Source organism: Neoarius graeffei, chromosome 23 (assembly GCF_027579695.1).
Source record: "Neoarius graeffei isolate fNeoGra1 chromosome 23, fNeoGra1.pri, whole genome shotgun sequence".
Classification (NCBI taxonomy): Eukaryota; Metazoa; Chordata; class Actinopteri; order Siluriformes; family Ariidae; genus Neoarius; species Neoarius graeffei.
The window spans coordinates 40,432,403-40,454,641 of record NC_083591.1 but is presented as its reverse complement, the minus strand read 5'-3'; the positions used below and the strand labels follow the sequence as shown (position 1 = coordinate 40,454,641).

General features: G+C 41.6%; 1 protein-coding gene across 2 annotated transcripts in view; it reads right to left on the bottom strand.

The window, feature by feature from the left end:
* Positions 1-4,079: 4,079 nt before the first annotated feature.
* The window catches only part of LOC132871723 (fizzy-related protein homolog), a 37,695-nt gene continuing 19,535 nt past the window's right edge, over positions 4,080-22,239 (bottom strand). For both annotated transcript variants that reach the window (XM_060906170.1, XM_060906171.1), the window contains exons 8-14: positions 22,120-22,185; positions 21,065-21,167; positions 19,373-19,557; positions 16,079-16,312; positions 13,189-13,293; positions 10,548-10,640; positions 4,080-4,239 (exon numbers count right to left, since the gene is read on the bottom strand). In XM_060906170.1, the coding sequence (XP_060762153.1) occupies positions 4,198-4,239; positions 10,548-10,640; positions 13,189-13,293; positions 16,079-16,312; positions 19,373-19,557; positions 21,065-21,167; positions 22,120-22,185 (828 nt within the window). In that variant the 3' untranslated portion in view covers positions 4,080-4,197. The remainder of the gene's footprint in view (positions 4,240-10,547; positions 10,641-13,188; positions 13,294-16,078; positions 16,313-19,372; positions 19,558-21,064; positions 21,168-22,119; positions 22,186-22,239) is intronic.

The window sequence follows — 22,239 nt, the reverse complement described above, 5'->3', positions numbered from 1 at the left end:
TGTCTGCTGCTGTGTATTCTGCCTGTGCTTTTGATTTAGCTGCTCTTGTCCGGCTTGTGTTCAGTGCAGTTTTCCTCCCTTTCCTTGTCTCCAACCTCGGGATGGTATCAGTGGAGATCCATTCCTTGTGCTGGGCCGCTTTCTTACCCAAGACTTCTTCACACGTATCCCACCAGAGTTTCTTGCTCTCCTCCCACTGTGTCTCAAGGTCTGTCTCACTGTCATTTATCAGCCCCTGTAGTAGCTGGAACCTGTTGGAAAGGCTGATCTGGAATGCTGTTTGTGTGTCTTTGTTCCTGAGCAGACCCACGTTGTATCTTGTCCGTGTGTTATTGTTGGCATTGGTGTATTTCTTGGGCCGGCGTCTCACTGCTGTCACAACCAGGTCGTGATCTGATGACACGTCAGCTCCTCTCAGCACCCTCACATCCCGCCATGACCTCCTGAACTTCCGGCTGATGCAAATATGATCGATCTGGTTCTCCGTTCTTTGGTCTGGAGATCTCCATGTGGCTTTGTGGATGCGCTTGTGTGGAAAGATACTTCCTCCAATCACCAGTTGGTTCAGTGCGCACAGGTCCGCAAAGCACTCACCATTTTCGTTCATCTGTCCCAGTTTCCCCATGATGTCCTCGTAGCCAGTGTTATCTGACCCGATCTTGGCGTTGAAGTCTCCCATCAGTATGGTCATGTCCTTGGCTCCTCCTCTGTCCATCACTGCCTGCAGTTGCTGGTAGAATTCCTTCCTTTCTTCTTCCGCATCGTTGGTGGGAGCATAGCACTGGATGATATTCAGTCTGATGTCCTTCTTCTTGGTGGTAAACTTGGCTGTGATGATGTGGGAGTTGACAGGTTCCCAGCCGATGAGTGCTCACTGTGCCTCTGGTGCCAACATCAGGGCCACGCCCTCAGTGTGGGGGGGCTCCATCCTCTGTGTGTCCTGAGTACAACAGCTGCTCTCCTGATGACAGTCTTAGCTGTCCTGTCTGTAGCCACCTTGTCTCGCTCAATCCGAGAACGCCGATCCTATAGTTCATCTCTCTCGCTACTTGGATGGTTCTTCCCGCTTCATACATTGTCCTGATGTTCCATGTAGCTATTCTTATTGGTGTCCTGGATGTCAGAAGGGGAGTCGGCCTCACAGCTTCCTTTCGGCTTTCACTGCATTGCGTCATGTGTCTCCCAGATAGAGACCCTTCCTCTCCCAGGTGAGTGATTAGGTTTGTTGTCGTCGATGCTTCTGTACCTTGTTCTTTTTACAGGTAGAGGTGTTAACCCTACGCAAACCCAATTAGCCTCTGGGTGAGGTGGTCCACATTTGTCTGACCTCTATCCTTTGACCTGTCCAGCATGGGTGGCCCTACCAGGAGCATACACTCCCGCTGGCATAGCTCTCCAGATCATTGAGGTACTCAAGCCATCACACTACGACAAGGGGTTAAGGATCAATGCAAGTTGTCCGGATTTTCAGTCTATTGTAAGAGTGTGAGAGGGGTCTGTGCAATTAGGGGGCACAGGGTCTTAGGAGAGCTCAGTCTCCATTCTAGAGAGGGGGCGTTTGTTACTGTTTTTTTTCCTTTTCTTTATTTTTCATGTTTTGATGGCACACTGGTTCCCTTTGGTGGAAGAGGAGTTGATGTAACTGTAATATTACTTAGGCTGGGTTATGAGTAAGGCCCCTTTTCTCAATATTGTTTCATGGAATGTCAGGGGTATGAGAAAATTAGTTAAAATTAAGTACTGTCCAGACTTAAACACCTCGAAGCTAAAGTCGTATTTCTCCAAGAAACACATTGTCGGATGAGATTGTGCGCATTAGGAAGGAGATGGCCTGGACAAATTCTAGCATCTTGCTTCTCCTCACAGGCAAGAGGAGTTGCAGTCCTTATCCATAAATCAGTCCCTTTTAGGATTCACAAACTTCAAGATCCTACAGGTAGATTTGTGATGGTTAGTGGAACTCTTGAATCAAGAAATGATTCTTGTAAATGTTTATGGACCGAATAATGACGATGCCACATTCTTTAGTAACCTCTTCATGACTGTTTCCTCCTTTCGAGGTGAAATAATTATGGGTGGAGATTTTAATTGTGCTCCTAACCCCCTCCTAGACCACTCACTCATCGATAAATGACTCCTCACACACTAATACCCAAAAGCTGATGGGTCACTTCATGTCAGAGCTGCATCTTTGTGACATCTGGGCTCTGTACTACGAACGGAGGTTAACCTACCCAGAAGTAACCCAGGGTTCCCCCGCTAAACCGGGGTTGACAAAACCTGGTTATCTTGTTTGGGGTTAAACGGTACTACGACGCCAGTTATGAACTTGATTTGTTGAACCTGGTTTAACCTAATCAGGGTTAATGCGCGTTCACGTTAAAGGGGAGGTTATCAGCGCAAATCACCACTGTTCACAATGGCACGGTCGCCGTACTTCACGGAGGAAGAATGCGCTGTCATAATGCAAAGCTACGAGGAGTTCAAAACAACATTAAGAGCAAAATCTAACACAGCGGCTGCCAATAAGGAGCGGCAAGCATGTTGGCAACGAATTGCCGATCGGGTAAATGCGCAAGTACATTCTCCCTTCTACATGTTCCAGAACAGAAGTATAGGATGAGAGAAAGCTTCATGATCAATCACAAGTCACAGAAAATGGTCCTTCGACGTGGCCCCAGTCATATATAGCTTGTTTAATGTCCGAAAAATCCTGAATAAAATTTGGTATGGTAAATTCATGGAGTAGCCTACTTAAGCTGATATGTGCACATGAGTCACATGAATTAGGACAACTGACTGTTCAGTCCCTTTGACCAAGTTGGTGTATGTCCTGTGAACATTTCAGAGGCCACAGCAGTGCCAAACGCACCTGGCAACAGGTGAAAATGAAATATAAAAACAGCATTCATTTGCCTTTTATTTATTCAAGTTTTATCTGTTTGCCTAATAGTTCAAATTGTTTTGTATATAGTTTATAATGTTGTGTGATATTAATGATATTGTGTGAAAACTACTTTGCACGGACGTTCATTTAATTTATTCTATCATTTTGTGTGTTCTATTTTTGTGTATTTTATTTATTTATCTGTTTGTCTAGTTGTATCTATTTTTCTAATATTTTTTGCATTAATAGTTTGTTTTTTCCTATTAAAATAATCTTGTGTGATAACTAGTTCTTGTGTTATATTTATTGTAGTTGTATCTATTTTGTATTTTTGTAAAACAAGTGTTTCTATAAAATATTCTTGCGTTCTTGATAACTGTGTTCTTGAGTGGGTTCTTTTTTTTTTTTTACAGAAAAGCCGTTCTACATGGACATTCATTGAAGCCCTCATTGTTTTTTAATGGTTATTTATGAGCGTTTAGGGGTTACAATAATGCAAGTCGAGGTTGCTTTATATAAAAGGCATGTCCAGAAATATTGATGTCACTGTCTAAGCAGAGGGATCTGGCTTCTTTAGACGCTGTCTTCTTAAAACTGAATAAATATTTAAAAAGAGCCAAATGAGCCAGTCTTTTGAACGGGTCTTTTCCAAGAACGGATCACAAAAGATGCGGATCCCATCAAAGAGCCATAAATCCCATCTCTAATCTGCGCTCCGATATCGCACGGGTCATCCAGGTACGCTGGCACTGTCTCTAGAGGAAATGTCGGTGGAGAGGTGGTGTTTAAAAAGGGTGTGGTTAATCGGAAACCTCGGGTTAACCAAGAACATAACCTGAGACGAGCAGGTTTGAGATGCAGCGCAAGTTGCCATGGCAGCATACCTCGGTTTGAACATAGCCAACTTTTGTAGTATGGGTTAATCGGGAAGTTACGCTGCACATGATCAAGTTACTCTCGAAGTTACCCTGGTAAGCCAGAAAACCCGCTTCGTAGTACAGGGCCCTGGAGGATTAGAAATCCCACCGCACTAGAATATTCTTGCCACTCAAACATACATCAAACACACTCTTGCATAGATTATTTTCTAATTTCTGGGACTCTTGCGGCTAATATACAGGACTGTGGCCTGTATTCATTATTATTTTGTCTGGCTGGTTATGTGTTTACTGTATTTACAACTCTTGGTTCCTTGTAAGGGACAAAAACAAATTTAATAATAATAAATATATACATTTGTGGGAGGGGGGGAAAAAAAAAAAAAAAAAAAAAAGAGGCCAGGCTTCAAAAAGTGTCCATCAGTGTACAAGTCATCGGATCCTCGTAAATAAGTTCAATACAGATATGGATTCCTAGAGGAGGACAGAGAGAGAGAGAGAGAGAGTTAGTTATGAAAAACATGAATTCTCCAATCTGATTAGTCAGAGGGTTTTGGTACATTTTCTATCAGAGCACAGCTTGGACAGTAGTTCCAGCTCTAAGGTGGTGTTTACATTAGACCGTATCCGTCTCGTTTTCGTTGCGGATGCACTGTCCGTGCACATTAAAATGCCGGGAAACGACTCCACAGGCGGAACAACTTGAATCCGCCAGGGCCCACGTATTCAACCCAGTTCGTATCTGATCCGGTGCTGCGTAAACATTGAGGAACGAGGAAACGCAGTGCTGAGCTCTAGCTGACGTCGTCATTGGACAACGTCACTGACATCCACCTTCCTGATTCGCTGGCGTTGGGATCACACAGTGGCTCAGTCCCGAATCACTGCTCATGCGCTTCACTCGCGCGCTCTGTGAGCTGTGCAGGGCCGGAGTGCACACCCTCCAGAGGGCACTCGCTGTTCAGGGCGGAATGATTTGGAGCGCAGGAGGAAGCGCTGAGCCGCACTGAGGTTTATTTACACATTTCAACTTATTTACCTCCTTCAGGCGCTTAAACTCAGTGAGAACATGATATCACAGCCAGGTGTGTTTATCTGCTGGAGAAGGTGTTCGCTTGCCATCCTTCCACTTGCAAGTGGTGAGTGACTTGCGCATGCCCGATATGCACTGGGATCATGTGACGTACCGTCTAATTAGTCATGTGATTAGCGTATCCGTGTATTGGCGTTGCTGTGTGCACGCGAATCGTTTTAAAAACGTTAATCTGATGATCCGCTGATACGGTCTAATGTAAACACCACCTAAGACAAGTCACAAGAGTATATTAAATATACTTGTTCTGCATTAAACACTTTACACAAGTATGCATGTGTGTAGTTGAGGATTGATGAATGGATTTTTAACCCCATAAACCCAAAGCTTACACCACCTTTACTTTTAAGCACATATCTTGGTCATACATGCTGTATTCCCCCCCCCCTCAGAACAGCTGAGGTTATCATATGATGGCATATTATGGACATCGTAGTATAAGGTTTATTAATTATTTTTACAAACTGTTAAAAAAAATCTAATTTATTCATTCCAGTTTATTCTATCCACATTCACTGGATATGAGCAATCATGCACTCTGATTGGCTACTCTACTCCTAGGTCATCAGCTCATATACCAAGAGTAGAAGGGGGGGGGAAGAAAGAGGGGGGGGGAAAAAAAAAAAAAAAAAAAAAAAAGGGGCGTTACTGAACCAACCGAGGACGAAATAACTACTCAAAAACAACCCCCCCAAAAAAAGTAACTAAATATAGAATTAAAAAAAAAAAAAAAAGTATTTGATGGTAAGAACGTCTTTTTTTCAAGAATTATTGCATTTTTTTCCACAAATTGCTCCTGTAATTTTGCTGGTTTGTTTATATTCTTCATCTTTAAGCATTAAAACGTGTTGAATTTTTTTTTAGATTGGTTCAAAAGCTCAAAGAAATTTGAAAAAAAAAAAGTTACACAACAAAAACATCCACGGAAGAATTCAATAAATGCCTAAAGGTATTCTGTATCTCAGGACAACAGCAACACAGCACTTTCTCAACCCCCCAAAAACCCCACACTAAAATCACTCAGTGCAGCCATCGATAAGTTAAGAAGTGCCACCGAAGCGGAAATGATTGTCGGACCTTTATTGAATTTGCAAAAAAAAAAAAATTAGAAATGCTCCATTTCTCAAACTCCAGTGAATGTGGATAGAATAAAAGTTATTCCACTCAATCTCGTCGTATGTGGCTTATAGCCGACAAGGTGTGTATTGGCTCATGTACGACTTGATTTCTTGGAATAAGTATTTTTTTTTTCAAAAGGAGCCGAGACGGGGGTGATATTCTGAGGAAAAACAAACAAAAAAGTTTCCAAGATTGAACATTTACGACAAAACAGTCAGATATTCTTTGAAATTATAAAGTCACAAATTTCAAGAAATTGAGATTAAAGAGTCAGAAATTCCATCAAGTAGTCACAAAATTATGAGAAAGAAGGGGGGGGCACCCCTCATGTTTCCTGGCTGCAGTGCATTATGGGTAATGTCAAAGTCTCTTCGCGCGTTATTCTTTTATATTGTGCGATCGAGGATGAAAGACTGCATTTCCTATAATTCTTGGCTCAGTGGTTTCAAAGTGCCTTTTCATGTTCTACCTCACCATGGTAATACTTCCTGAGCAACTCAGAGGAGGAGACATGTGATTTTGGACACAATCTGCGTCCGTTAAATTCTAAGGGTTAAAAATAGTTTTTTGGAAGGGGTGTTAGCATTTTAAGTTTTCTAACACAGGGACTTTGTGCTGCGCAGTTTCTCAGGAGCGACTATTTACAGCTGCTATAAGGTAAGTAATAAACAGGAAGCAACATGAACACCTCCACAATACAAGTATTGTATAAACTACAAAAGCATGAGGTGTTCTTCAAATTGCTGCATTATAAGCCCATTGCTTTAATACGGACTTATGATCCAAGTGCTAGGACACCTTTGTAAAAATGTTACCCAGCTTTTTCCAGTAGTATGAGCATGCAAAGTTTCACTGATGTAGCTTATGTAGTTTCTGAGTAAACTTGTTTAGATTGAGTCCACTTGTACAAAGTCCAATAACATAAATCAAGGCCCATAACTCTGAAAATAAATCATTTCTCGTGAAAGACTTTCAAACTCAATTTAGATCATGAACATATGAGCACGCAAAGTTTCATTGACGTAGCTTATGTAGTTTGAGAAAACTTGTCCAGAGTGAAACGGAGAGATGGACGGACTCCATTCCTATATCCCCCTGCGCACTTCAGGGTGGGGGATAATAATAAAACTTAATGTTGGGCCACATTACACCAGCTCCTTGTTGATTATTTTTCTATCACAGCACACCCAGTTGTGTTTTATTCCTTAAATACGTAGCAGTCACTCTGGCTGGGTGCGTTTTCACTTTGCGCCAAGATCTTCATATCCATCCGTTCACATGAGAATAGTGAGAAACTACTTGGATTTCATTGTTTCATATAATTTTCTCTGTAATTTAAGCAGTCAACTTTTACTCATGTGTACCACATAGCTAGCAGTCATTACATCCTATTCGAATGAAATTGCATTTTCGCATTTCACTGATCCTCATCTTTTCCTAAACACGCCACACAGCTGTTACACAAGCGTGCACAATTAAAACATCACTGCTCAACGTTCTGATGTCGAGCTGCATCAAATGGTTAAAGCACAGCTTGAGTGCGTGCACGGAACAGCGTGTGTCTGGTGTCGGCGATTTGAATGGAACTTCGAGTCGAACCAGTGACATCTATTACACATACTGTACTGCAATGCGACAATGACTGAGCAACACAAAAAGACAAATAAAGAGCATGACATTCTGCTGCATTATTCACAGTTTCAGCACAATAACAAATGTGCAAAAATTCACATTTCATTCAATAATTCATTTATCTTAATTCAGTAAACATCACGGAGTTATTTTTTCTCTCTACATTCTTTTCCTATGCCTACATCCAAAACTATTTTGCTCATATACAGCAAAATCAGGGAGCACCATGACAAAATACGGCATGAATTTCACGTTATAATTTTAGGATTTCGGGATGGTAATGTCCCTCCGACCGTGAGCTGGCCTAGTGGTTAGTGTGTCTGCCTGGCAATACAGATGCGATTGGGGAGTCAAACTCTCGCAGTTACCAGAGGACTAGCCCTCCACTGTAACCCTAGCTGTACAGTGTCTTGCAAAAGTATTCATCCCCCTTGGTGTTTTTCCAGCTTGTAATGAAACAAAACAGGAATTACAATGGATTTTTGGGGTGTTCGCACCATTTGATTCACACCACATGCCTACCACTTTCAATAATAATGATAATAATAATGTTAAATTTATATAGCGCCTTTCAAAAAACCCAAGGATCCTTTACAATTATAAACAAAAGGAAAAAAAATAGATAATTAATAAATAAAAAGTCCACCAAGTAGGGGTCAGGATGTAATTCCCGTGGTGTAGCAGCCACAGTCCCACCAAAAGGCACACGAAAACAAGTCCCACACCTCCAGCACCGCCGCCAGCAACATCGCTCAACACCATGCCATGGATCCACAAAGCGAGCAGAGAAGCTCCGCCACGCAGAGCGCTGGTGTGTTCCAAACCGCCAATTTTCAAGGTGAAAATTGTTTTATTGTGACACAAACAATAATTAAGATGAAAAAACAAATCTGGAGTATTGACCCCCCTACCAAAGTCAATACTTTGTAGAGCCACCTTTTGCTGCAATTACAGCTGCAAGTCTCTTGGGGTATATCTCTATTAGCTTAACACATCTAGCCACTGGGAGTTTTGCCCATTCCTCAAGGCAAAACTGCTACACCTCCTTCAAGTTAGATGGTTTGGGTTGGCGTGCAACAATCTTTAAGTTATGTCACAGACTCTCAATTGGATTGAGGTCTGGGCTTTGATTAGGCCATTCCAAGACATTTAAATGTTTCCCTTTAAACCACTCCAGTGTAGCTTTAGCAGTATGTTTAGGGTCATTGTCCTGCTGGAATGTGAATCTTCATCCCAGTCTCAAACCTCTGGCCAACTCAAACAGGTTTTCCTCCAGAATTGCCCTGTAGGGCGGCACGGTGGTGTAGTGGTTAGCATGGTCGCCTCACAGCAAGAAGGTTCTGGGTTCGAACCCAGCGGCCAGCAAGGGCCTTTCTGTGTGGAGTTTGCATGTTCTCTCTCCGTGTCTGCGTGGGTTTCCTCCGGGTGCTCCGGTTTCCCCCCACAGTTCAAAGACATGCGGTTAGGTTAATATGGGACGGCCTTGGGCTGAGGTGCCCTTGAGCGAGGCACCTACCTCCCAACTGCTCCCCGGGCGCTGTTAGCATGGCTGCCCACTGCTCTGGGTGTGTGTGCGCTTATTGCTCGTGTGTGCGCATTCACTGCTTCAGATGGGTTAAATGCAGAGAGGAAATTTCACAAGTGTGTGTTGAATAAAGTTGTGCTTTCTTTCCTTCTTATTTAGTGCCATCCATCTTTCCTTCAGTCTTGACCAGCTTTCTTGTCTCTGCAGATGAAAAATATCCCCACAGCATGATGCTGCCACCATGCTTCACTGTGGGAATGGTGTTGGGTTTGCACCACACATGGCATTTCCCATGATGGCCAAAAAGATCAATTTTAGTCTCATTTGACCAGTGAACCTTCTTCCATGTGTTTGGGGAGTGTGCCACATGCTGTTGGGCAAAATCCAAACATTTTCTTAAGCAATGGCTTTTTTCTGGCCACTCATCAAAGCCCCGCTCTGTGGACTGTACGGCTTAAAGTGATCCTATGGACAGATGCTCCCATCTCCGCTGTGGATCTCTGCAGCTCCTTCAGTGTTCTCTTTGGTGTCTTTGTTGCATCTCTGATTAATGCCCTCCTTGCCTGGTCTGAGAGTTTTGGTGGGTGGCCTTCTCTCGTCAGGTTTGTAGTGGTGCCATATTCTTTCCATTTTGCTATAATGGATTTAATGGTGCTCCATGGGATATTCAAAGTTTGGGATTTTTTTTTTTAAATTTACTGTAAATAACCCAACCCTGATCTATACTTCTCCACAACTTTGTCTCTGACCTGTTTGGAGGCTCCTTGGTTTTCATGTTGCTTGCTTAGCAGTGTTAGAGTCAGGGTCCTTCCAGAACAGGTTGATTTATACAGACATCATGTGACAGATCATGTGACACTGATTGCATATCACTTAATCAACTAATTATGTGACTTATGAAGTGAATTGGTTGGACCAGCTCTTATTTAGGGGTTTCATACGAAAGGGGGTGAATACCTATGCACACTCCAGATTTCTGCTTTTTCATCTGTTTGTGTCACAATAAAAACATGCACCTTTAAAGTGGTACGCACGCGTGAATCAAATGGTGCTAACCCTCCAAAAATCCATTTTAATTCCAGCTTGTAATGTGACAAAAGACCAAGGGGGATGAATACTTTTGTAAGACACTGTATAGGCGAGAGGCCAAGGGCTGTGGAAACAGATCAGTGCCGCCCAACGCGCCTTGTTAGTACTGGGATGGGAGACTGCCTGGGAAGACCAGGGCATGACGTGGGAAGGACTTTAGACTAATGTCCCCCTGACGCAAGCTTGTGTATTCTTTACTTATCACACTTTCACTGCATTAAAAACCATTTTTTTGGGGGGGGGGGGGGGGGGGGGTATTTAAAAAACCTTTAAAAAAGTAATAATAATAATCCATACTTGAAAATAATCTATGGCAAATGATACCTTGGTGGATCTGGTTTTGCTGAAGACGTTCCAGAAGCGCAGTGTCTCATCTCCTGCTCCAGTGACTATGGCCTCTCCGTCTGGAGACATAGCCTGCAGGAAATTAGCGCACAATATTTCAAATCTCACATGAGAATTAAAACCGAGAAGATTCAACTCATGACAAGCAATAAACGCAGATTTTCGAATGACAACCTGGATAAAAACTTAACCTGATTACTAGCAAAGTCTAGGGATAATGGACTATTTATAGAACTAAAGTTGGTTTTGTATGAAATATTCGCTGGATGTTCACACCTTTGATTCCAACAGCATTTAAACAGAACTTTTTAAAAGGTTGACAGACTCGCATCTACACTTTTAGGCATGGAACGATTCACCAGATTCACGATTTGATTCATGATACTGGGTTCATGGTTTGATATTCCCACAACATTGTTGAAAAAAATTAAAAGAAAATTTTATTATAAAAAAGTGCAACATTATCTTGTTCTTTATCAACTCAAATATTAATTTTGTTTCATTCTCTTAAAGGAGAACTGAAGCCATTTTTAAACTTGCTTTATTTCTTAATTAACGTGTTATTCAATTACGTTTTCGGTTTTGGTAACCTTATCTCGTGACTAGTATTGGCAACTAATTGCGATTAAATATTATGCTCATCAGCCTACTCGGTTTTTAGCCATGTTGAATTTAGTTTGTTCGGTCCACGGCAGGCGTTGCTTATCCGCACGATCTTCATAAGGCTTGTGCGAGACTTCGAAACGTGAAGAGTCAGCCAGGTGTCAGTGCAGCCATTTTGAAAACTATTTTCCAAACAAAATATTGCACAAAAATGAGTTTAAATGACGATTACTGCCTACTTTTTTCAAACTTTCCTGATTGCTATCAAAACAAACAAAACTTCCGGCTTGATTACATCAGCATTCGAAAGAGGGCGCGCGCGTCTTTTAACAATGTTGGCAGATGTTAGTCACTTTGATTTCCGCTGTATGTTTTACTTCTGTCCTACGATGTCTCGCACAGGTCTCAACGAATCTCGTTTACGGCCATTGCTTTGACATATGGACTGATATTACATAGCATATTTCAAACACTCAACTTGCTATAGCAGTGACAAAATAGCTATCAAAAATGCATTCCTATATTTAATAAAATGAGAAACAGAATTTCGATAAAACATTTCCCTTCAGTTCTCCTTTAATAACTAAATTTAGCCACATTTGTAAACATTAGAGTTAAATATAATTAACTAAAACATTCCTTTTATGAAAAAGTGAAGAGTTAAGAACAAAATCCGCCTTTTCTCCATGAAAGTTATGAACATTTATACTACCTCTATTTGCTTCTCTTTTCTTTACCTAGGAAGAAAAGAGGGCTCCGATTTCTTGTTAAATCTATTTCTACATTCAATCTGCAGAACAAGACCACACAAAAAACTCCTTCCATTTTAGATCTGTTTTTGTGTGCTTTCACAGCATTAGAGCTGCGTTACTTCTGCCTAGTGAAGTCATTCCCGCCATTGTCCCCTTTGCTGTCTAAATAATGCAAATTACATCTTGGAAAAACTAAGATTCCACAGCTTGCTAATGATTTATCATTGTACAATATCTCGTTTCATGCCTACATAATATTAAAAAAAAAAAAAAAAAGTTGAGCCCCCCCCTCCCAAATTTGACCAACTCTCCCACTCAAACATCAGCTACCAACAGGAGATAGTGAAGGTTAACATGCTTCATTCAAGACTTTTGAAACTGCTCATGCTGCATCAAATCACTATCCGCCCTCTTCTCCATCCATGAGCTCACAGTCACTCGTGATTAGCTAGTGTTGCTGTGATTGAACAGAGAGCAAGAATATCTCTTGGCTCCAACTTTTCTCTTATGCTACAATACTAATAACATGCAAATGCTTCTATTTTTTCTATTAATGCACTCTAATATGCTACCGCTTCTATAATAGCAAATTCACAGAGACGTGTGCTGGACACACACACGCCACAGAAGTGGACTGTGATATGAAATGTATTAAGTGTAATTGCTGACGTTTTCTCTGTGAGAGGTTTACGAAGTATTTTGGAACAGTCAGACGTAAAGCTCTAACTTAAGCTTTCTGACAAAGTTGGAGGGCTTTAGGTTTTCTCTGTAAAATGATGTATATATTTTTTCCTTTTAGGCTCCTAGTTTCCATGCGACCTAATGTAAACAATTATTCTTTATAAAAATCACCATACTGTCAATTTCCAGTCTAAATTTATCTGGCTGCATAGTCAGATCACTGCTTGTTAGTCATCTTTATAAATCAAAATCCTCAAATGGGTAAATAAACCTTCGTCTGAACACGGCAAGATAAAACAAAAGTTTGCAAAGAGTTCAACTTCACTTTCAGACAGACACATTATTCACCCTTCCTGGAAGTTAACAGCGAGAAGAACCATTAGTAAATCACTAGTATGTTTGTATTCAGGTTTCTAAAAACATGGCAGCAAGTATGAGTGCATGCTACCAGCACCTTTCACAACCCAATGGGAGTTAGAATGAGTTGTTCCAAGTTTACTGTTCCCAATAACCAAATGTTGGGAGCTGAACATCAGCAGAACAGACTGAAGACAAATTGAATAATTCAGACAGGTGTTCATTACCAGGTATAGTACTCTGTAGGAGTGGCCAGTGAGTTTCGCCACCTGGGTCAGAGTTGGGTACTTCCACACCAGAATTTGATTCTGCGAGTAGCCATGTGTGCTGACCTGTGGAAACGCATAAACACAGACAGATTTACATGCATGACATTCTGTGACGAGAACAAGGTTAAACTAGTCTGATGGGGACTCAAACTTCAAGTATGCAAATGTTCAAAATGAACCCATGTTAAGCTTGTTAAGGCCCATGTTAAAGCTTCCAGGGGAAGCCACGGCCTAATGGTTAGCGAAGCAGCTTTGGGATCAAAAGGTTGCCGGTTTGATTCCCTGGACCAGCAGAAATGGCTGAAGTGCCCTTGAGCAAGGCACCTAACCTCCAACTGTTCCCCAGGCTGCTCTGGGTATGTTGTACATTGCTCTGGAGAACAGTGTCTGCTAAATGCCATTAATGTAATGTAACCTCAGAAAAATTCCAACAGTAATAGGAGGAAACAATTCTACAAACTTATGGATTCCAATCCCATCATAGTAAACACAATATATTCAGCTTATAAACTGAAGGGATCTTGTATGCACTGGGAGGCGTGTAATGATGCACCCAGTTTACAATATTTGGGGGAAAAAAATTTACCAGAAAACGCAACATTTATTTTCCTATTCCTTATTGTTTCAACAGTATTTATAAAACATGTGTAAAAGGTTGGACTAAAATATAATATCCCCATTAACTAAAATATTCCTTTTATTATAAATGAAAAAAGTCTTTACTTAATAGCTGTTTATGAAGGCTGTCGTCAGCTTAAACATAAAACATCTCCCCATTTACTTCTCTTTTCTTTATCTTTCAGCAGTCTGTAACAAGATCTCCAATTTCTTATTAAATCCATTTCTACACTCATCACATAGCTGCTCTTTTCCAATTTAGATTTTTTCACGCGTGTATTCACAGCATTCGAGCTGCGTTACTTCTGCCTACAGTGACGTCACGTGCATTCCCTGCATTGTACATTACTGTCTCCTCTGCTGTCTGAACAACAGTTAGAAAAAATAGGTACCCTACAGGTACATGTGGCTACTGCTTATGAATAAAAATTTCTGATACCATGCCCATACAGTAAATATAGCATATATATTTACTCTGAGGCAGTAGCCACAAAAATGAAGCGTAGTCCAAAAATGAACAATTAAAAAAAAATAATAATAAATATACCAAGTGTCTGTACTTTATATATTATTCTACTCTTAGTTTTCGAAACTGAAACCTCCGAACTGAGGCTGACACACACACTGTCGCCATGACCGAAACGCTTATTTCCCGGAAAAGGCCCGGTGCTAGAATTCAGTGGTCTCAATTGACAACTTCCCGTAACAACTCGGAAGTGAGTCACATCTACATCACGCATGGGACCACTGGCTGAAGAAGGCGAGGAAAGGGGGACAACCTGGAGTACATTTTAAAATAGGAATGCACTTTCCTTCGGTAATGAGCATAAACATGTCTGAAAGCGATTTCTTTAGTCTAATTCATTCATTTCGAATGGTGAACCGAATTGTATACACTCACCAGCCATTTTAAAAGGAACACCTGCATGTGCACACGTACGTGCAGTGCGCTCTCGTTACACTCATTCTTACAACACAAATGACATACTGCCTCTGTGAGGCAGTAGCCACAACAAAAACTAGGAGATTAATTACACAGCCTGATAACTGCAATTTGCCCCGTGTGTACAGACTAACTTCTGGCTGCATTCTGATGACTCCAGTGGCTGAACCTGACCAAAATAGTCCAAAAGTTTTTTCCATGCAGTTCAACTTCGATTCATGAATATAATTCTTCTTGCGTGTTCTTCCATGCCATTGATAGCTGTATACTAATGATGCAAAATAACTGAAATAAAAGATGAAGCTTTTACGGGAGACTGGTAATGGCAGAGCGAGGAGAAAGCTTGTTTTTGGGACTCCAAGCATTTTCCAGCTAATAACTTGCTTATAAATTGCTTTCAAATCCAGCGGGCCATCCTCTCGGAAATGTGCTTAGAATTAAAATCAGCATGGGAGGAATCACTCCAGCAAAATCAACTGCTTACAGCCGGACTGCATTCGGTCTGAATGGTTAGTTGCTTTGGATTAATAAACAAACAAATCATAAAAACCGTCTGCCAAATGAATAAATAGAAGATGAAATGTAAAAATCACACAATCCTACAGGTCTGCCTTCACAGATAATAACTGTCCCCCCCCCAGTCATGTTATCCATTTGAGACAGAATAATTGCGTCACATACAGGAATAATTATGATGCCACACATCTCACACACAATTAATTGTGTAATCAGGAATAAAATTATGACATCACGCATTGCAAACAATTAATTATGTCACACATCAAGATTTCTTACACTCCAGGTATCTTGCTCAGCATCAAGGAACACCACAAGAGACCTCGAATGCACAACTGGATCCGAGTGATGTGGTTGTGAGATGGCCTAGGTTAACACTGATATTTTTGCTAACAGTAGTGTATTAGAACAGGAGGTCTTGGACCCCCCTTCCTCTCCACCATCAACACACCTGGCTCTCATCATTAAGGGCTTAGCAATTAGCTGATCAGTTGGATCAGGTGTCGAACAGTCGGAAAAATACGCAAACTGTGCAATGCAGGGGGTCCCGAGGACTGGAGAAAGAACCCAGTGTTAAGTCGGTTTTACACGGTGTGATTACAGCAGTCTTTTCAATCATCAATCAGAATGATCTGGGTGACTCCAGAAAACGGAGTTGTGTAAACAAACATTTTTCAAAACGAGCTTGAAGTAATGAAGATATTTTTCCTGTATTTTTGCATGTGTCATTTATGTTTTGCCACTGCCACTAACATACTTGTAACTACGTACCAGTTCATTGGTGTGTTTGGACCAGGCCAGGTTGCAGACCTGTGAGCCTGTGTCTGTACACTGCAGTGGCTGCCCAGTCAGCGTGTTCCAGAAGCGGATGCAGCGGTCGGCAGTGCCGCCCCCAGATGCCAGAAGGCCGTGCTGATGAGGAGACCAGGAGATGGCTTTCACAGCTGCTGAATGCTCGGTGTACTGCTGCATGGGTAAGACACTCGAGTGATTCCACACCAGCAGCTACAGACAGAAAGAAATGGATCAAATTTAATACCTTGTGACAAAATTACTCAGGGGCACCCTGCTCTATCAGAGATGTCAAACAGAGGCACATACTGATCAAACACAGTATACAGGGCCACAAGCACTCCCTCTATGATGAGCAATTCCTCATCTCTCTAAAACAGAAACTGGAATCACGAAAAGGAGAAAAGCATAATTCTGGTTTGATTAGTTGACAGACAAACTTCTGGGCTTTTGGGAAAGGGGTATGCATATTCATGACAAAATACTAGCAAATAAATAAATTTTACTACTACTACTACTACTACTACTAATAATAATAATAATAAATTAAAAACTAGACTGAATTTCCGCAGAGAAAATGCAAAGTGTGCTTGCTGACCTGCAGCAGAACAGCTATCATGCTAACATACTAAGGCTAATCCATGCACTGAGCATGTAAACAGCTAACATTCTAATATGCTAATGGATAACATGGTAACAAAGATGTTAACAAGGAACATGCTAACTGTTAACATGCTAATGCTGACATACTAACTATTAACATGCAAACATGCCAAGACTAATATGGTAACAGCTAGCATGGCAATCTGCTAATGGCAAACATGCTAACAACGAATATGCTAAAATGTTAAATGGACATGTTATTATGAGCATGCTAACAACCAGAAGCGAATTGCTTAACAACTAGCAAGATAATATACTGAGAGCTAACATGCTAACAGCTAGCATGCAAATATGCTAAGGTTAACGCACCAACACTCTTTGGCTAACTGTTAGCACACTAATGCTAACATGCTAAGAACTCACATACCAATGTTAACATGCTAACAACTAGCATGCTACTGCTAGCATGTTAACAGTTAACATGCAAACAGCTAGCATGCTAAGGCTAACATACTATGGTCAACATGCTGATGCAAACATGCCAACAACTCACATGCTAACAGTTAGAACGTGAGCTGTTAGCATGTTAACATCAGCATATTGACCATTTTATTAGTGTGCAAGCACACTGAAAATATGCATATATTACACACACCCCTTTCTGTCTGTCTCTCTCCCCCCACTTGAAGTTTAGATCGAGAGATGAACATGAGCCCATGTCTGTGTAATTATTTGACTGCAATTTTTCCAAACTATCGGAGATGACTGGGACACTTATGGAGCCTAATGCCATAACGGCTTTGTTCGGCATTCCTCAGGTACCTCTACCTCGATCACAAGCAGATCCGATAGTTTTTGTAACTCTGTTGGCTAGAGATCTTATATTAATGAGATGGAAATCACCAACACTGCTTTCCCATACACTCTGGATAAAAAACATTTTTAATAACTTAAAACTTGGGGGGGAATTTGACACACATTGAACAGATACTCTAAGAAATTCCAGAGGGTGTGGGGGGCCTTTCCATGCTTACATAGAAAACATTTTCCCAGCTGTCCCCCAGTAAAATCCCCACTCTGTCCGAATGTTAACTCTTGTTTACATAGTTTACTACCATTATTTTTTTTACTGCATCTATATTTCTCACTTTTTCTGTTCTGAGGAATGAGGCTATTTCAGATGTGAAACACAGTATGACCAAGCTGACCGTTTCGTTTTCTTGTAGTTGCTGTTTTTTGTTTGTTTTTTTTTTGTTACTGTACATCTCACAACACTGCCCTTCACAAGTGCTTTGATACTTTTGCCTTTTTTCCTGTGCAAAATGTTAAGTTCTTCAAAAAAAAAAAGCCACACAAGATGACCGATCAGAATCCCAGCTTTCATTTTCTGATATTTACATCTACGTGTTCAACAACTTTCAACATGGCACCTTTTGTGGCAGACCATTCAAACAGGTGGTGAGCAAAAGTATTGGAGCAGAGCATCAACACAGCTAACACTTAATATTTGGTTGCATATCCCAAACCGACATTAACAAACTGCTGCATTCTTATTTTGTGAGGCTTTTCCAACTGTGTACTGCAGCTTGATTCTGTTGTGTGTTTTAGGGATCCCGGGGGGGGGGGGAATTGTGGCAGGGGATCATGCCACAATTATATGAATATGCATATGTAAATTATAAACCTCACTCCTACAGCCTCCAATACGTAGCCAGTTAGCTTGTTAACTGCTACCAAGCTACCTTGCCTTGGTCACAGACACTACGTTCACACTGCAAGGCTGAATGCTCAATTCCGATTTTTTTGTGAGGTCGTTCACATTAACAAATATATGCGACTTGTATGTGATCCTCAGTATGAACGAAAAGCGACCTAAAAGTGTTCCGCATGCGCATTGCAGGATACGACGACGTCACACGCAGTGAGCATGGCCAGTGTTTATGGAAGTAACCTAAAGTTTCCTGTGCATGACAGTAGCCAGCATGGAGTACCTGGCGATGATGCAGTTGTTGTTGCGACGGAGCCAGAACATGCACAATATATTGCCTGATGTTAAGGAGGAGGTTGAGAAGGAAGAGGGCAAGGGTTTTGGCTCAGGCGTTCTGCGGGGTAGTGACTGCAACCTCCGTTCAAAGGAACGTGTGGGTGCGGAGTCGCATTGATGTCATGTGCCATGTTGTTGTAACTTTTTTTTGAGAGACCCGCCACCTACTTCAGCACAGAATAGTGACATTTGTGGCTTGTTGATGACGTGCAAGTCGGATGAATGCGACTTGGCGGTTCAGACTGAAGTCGCATATGAAAAGATCGGATAGGAATCGGAATTAGGACCACATATCCAAACGGCCTGGGTCGGATTTGAAAAAAATCGGATCCGTGTCGTTCATATTGTCAATAAAAGATCGGATACAGGTCACATATGGGCGAAAAAAAATGGATTTGAGTCACTTCAGCCTGCAGTGTGAACGTAGTGAGATAGACAGTTTGGATTTTAGTATTATATTCCCTGATTCACAATGATTAGCTAAATCACAACAGCTACCTCATCTCCTTGAGCGATTAGATTGCGGCATATGAATCAAAACAATGGTTCAAAACTGAATGGTTTGGGTGTGTGTGAGGGAGAGGTGGTGTGATTGCAATCTATAAAATGGTCTATACTGTACTAACCTTATTGTCATTGCCACCAGAGGCAAGGAGCTGGTGGTCAGTGCTCCACTTGAGGCCGCACACTTCCTGTCGGTGGCCCTGTAACCTGCGCTCAGACTGAAGCGGAGGAGCTCGGATATCACGTTGCAGGATCAGGCGGTCCCTGCTGCCTGAAGACAGCTGGTCTGCATTCCATGCTAATGCTCCTGGTAGCGGTAGCAGAAAAGCACACACAAAATTAAAGAATTAGCATACATCATATCCAGTATCTTGTGTTTTCAGTGGGTTGCTATATGTTCATTATATAGATACTTTGTTTACAATCAAATATCATTTCACATCCCATCTGTTCAGCTACATACGCTTCTGTTCCCTGCTGTTCGATTGAACCCCATTAACATATAAAACCCAAAGGCTCAATTTCACCTTCATTTACAGGTACAGCATTTTCATACGTTGCAGGCAAATCCACAAAAGTTTGGCTGGAAAATATCAGAGGGGAACCGTCAGGGCCTTCAGAGAAGGCCCAAACATATCAGCATTTCAAAATGTTGTATGAAAGAAATTAAATATCTTCATTATTACCTCCGCCAAGGAGGTTATGTTTTCGGTTGCGTTGGTTTGTCTGTTAGCAACATTACGGAAAAAGTAATGAATGGATTGCTCTGAAATTTTTTCCAGAGGTGTGACTGGGCACAAGTAACAATCTATTAAAATTTTGGCGGTGATCCGGATCACCTTCTGGATCCCGGATTTTTTTAAAGGATTCTTGGCGGAGGTCTGCGCCCTCCGAGTGCTTTCCTAGTAATTATTCTCTTCTCATTCTAATTTGGCCTCATTATCAACCAGATTTGCTTCAGAAATGAGAGTTACTGTCCTGAAAACATGAAAATCAAGTTATCCAGTGAGATTTTTTGGTTTGTTGTCTCTCAGCTGAGAAGAGTTTAGAGCTGGCTCACTCACTGGTTAGGACTTCATTGTCAGGACAGAAGGCCATAGCAGTGTGTTTATGTAGGAAGTGACAGATTAATTAACCAATCAGATTTTGATTTATAAATGGGAGGGACCAAAAATGTATCGCCCTCGGCCTCCTCGAAGGCCAACGCGAGCTTAACTGTGACTCGGTACCGTCAGCACAGCAGTGAAGTCACCTGCCAGACGGTGTAGCGTTCATCAGTAGTGTTAGCGAATGCTAATAAAGCGGTCAAGCCAGTGCTATCGAGAGCAAGTAGCACAGGCTAACAACCGAGAAACTAAGATTTCTGTCTCCAGACTCCTCTTCTACGCTGCACGCTCGCTCGCTACAGTATTTTTCACTCATACTTAAGTATTCATTTCCCCATGTAATTTACTTAGTTACTTTTAAATTCAACATTGACAACTACACACAACGGAGTGACCTGGCAGCCGGTCACTAAACCCTTTGCCCTGTTGCTTTTTTGGTGTGTCTGGCAAAGTTTTGGCTGAGCTTAAGTCCCAGCTCGAACAATAACAGCTCACCACTAGAAAGTACAAAATACTGTACGTGGCGGAAGACGTTTATGCGTCTTAATATGCTAATCATATGCTTCGTTGCTTAATTCAGTGCTCAGCTCAGATAAACTAAGGCTTGTTGATGTCGGAATCCAGATATTTTGCCACTAACTGCAAAGGTAGTGAAAGAAGAGCCAGAAACTGGTCTAGCTGCAGTGTCCCAAACAGTACTGCACTCACCGACTCTGGCTGTGTGGCCCTCTAATACAGACAGCTTCTTCCCTGCAGCTGCGTCCCAAATCTGTACATAGCCCTTATGAGTACCCACTGACACCAAGTTGCCCTAAAACACACAGACAGACACATTAGACACACGGCGTAGCCATTTCCAGCATTGCTGAAAGAAGGCTCAGGGTTTCCCAGTCCTGGTTCTGCACCATGTACCTTTTTCACTCAATCAATTAGCTTGACAATTAGGGAGGAATTGTGGCACAGTGGGTTTTCTCCAGTTTCTTCCCCTCTCCCAGGAACATGCCAGTAGGTGGACTGATGAATCTCAGTAGTCCCCAGTTGTAAGAGAGTGTGTGAATGGTACCCTGTGATGGACTGGCATCCTATCCAGAGTGCATTACTGCAAATCCACCATAACCCTGATCAGGATAAAGTGCTTACAGAAGATGAATAAATGAATGTCAAGCTTTTGTGTGTCGTGTGTTACAACTAAAAACACTCAAGCGTGTGATACAGAACCTGGATTGGAAACGAACTGGCCATAGGTATAGAGATAAATCTGAGCAAAGTGAAAACTTCAGGAACAAGATCAACTGCGAGCTATTGCTCATGTACGTATACCCCTGCTCTCGCTTAGCAATCGAAGGAATAGGACACTTATGAATGTTGACTTCAACAAATAACCCTGAAACAGTGCTCTCCCCAGGGATTTCAAATAGCACCATGGTAAACGGTCAATTTGAAATAGCATTTTGCTTCTTGAAATAGCGTCAAAATCCACCGTGTGTTTCGTAAATGCCGGTACGTTCAGTCGGTAAACAGGAAGTTGATGTGCGACAGACCTGAAAATGGTATACACGGTATAGCACCCCAAGCTGAAGCTCGATACCAAGTGGTTATGATTTGTGGTTGCTGAGAAAAAGGGCGTTTCGGATGGACAGAAATACAGACAGAGGTAAACCAGTATACCCTCCCTCTTTCAGAGCATAATCAGGTGCTTTGTGGATAAAGAAATGTTAATTTAAGAAAAGAAAAAAAAAAAAAAAAAATTTATATATACTTACTCTCTCTGACCAACCCACTGATGTGACTGAGTCGCTTTCCACGGACAGATCGCACAGCCGTGTCACCTGCACAAAGACGAAATAAAATAAACACACAATTTACAGACCTCCTTTCCTCAC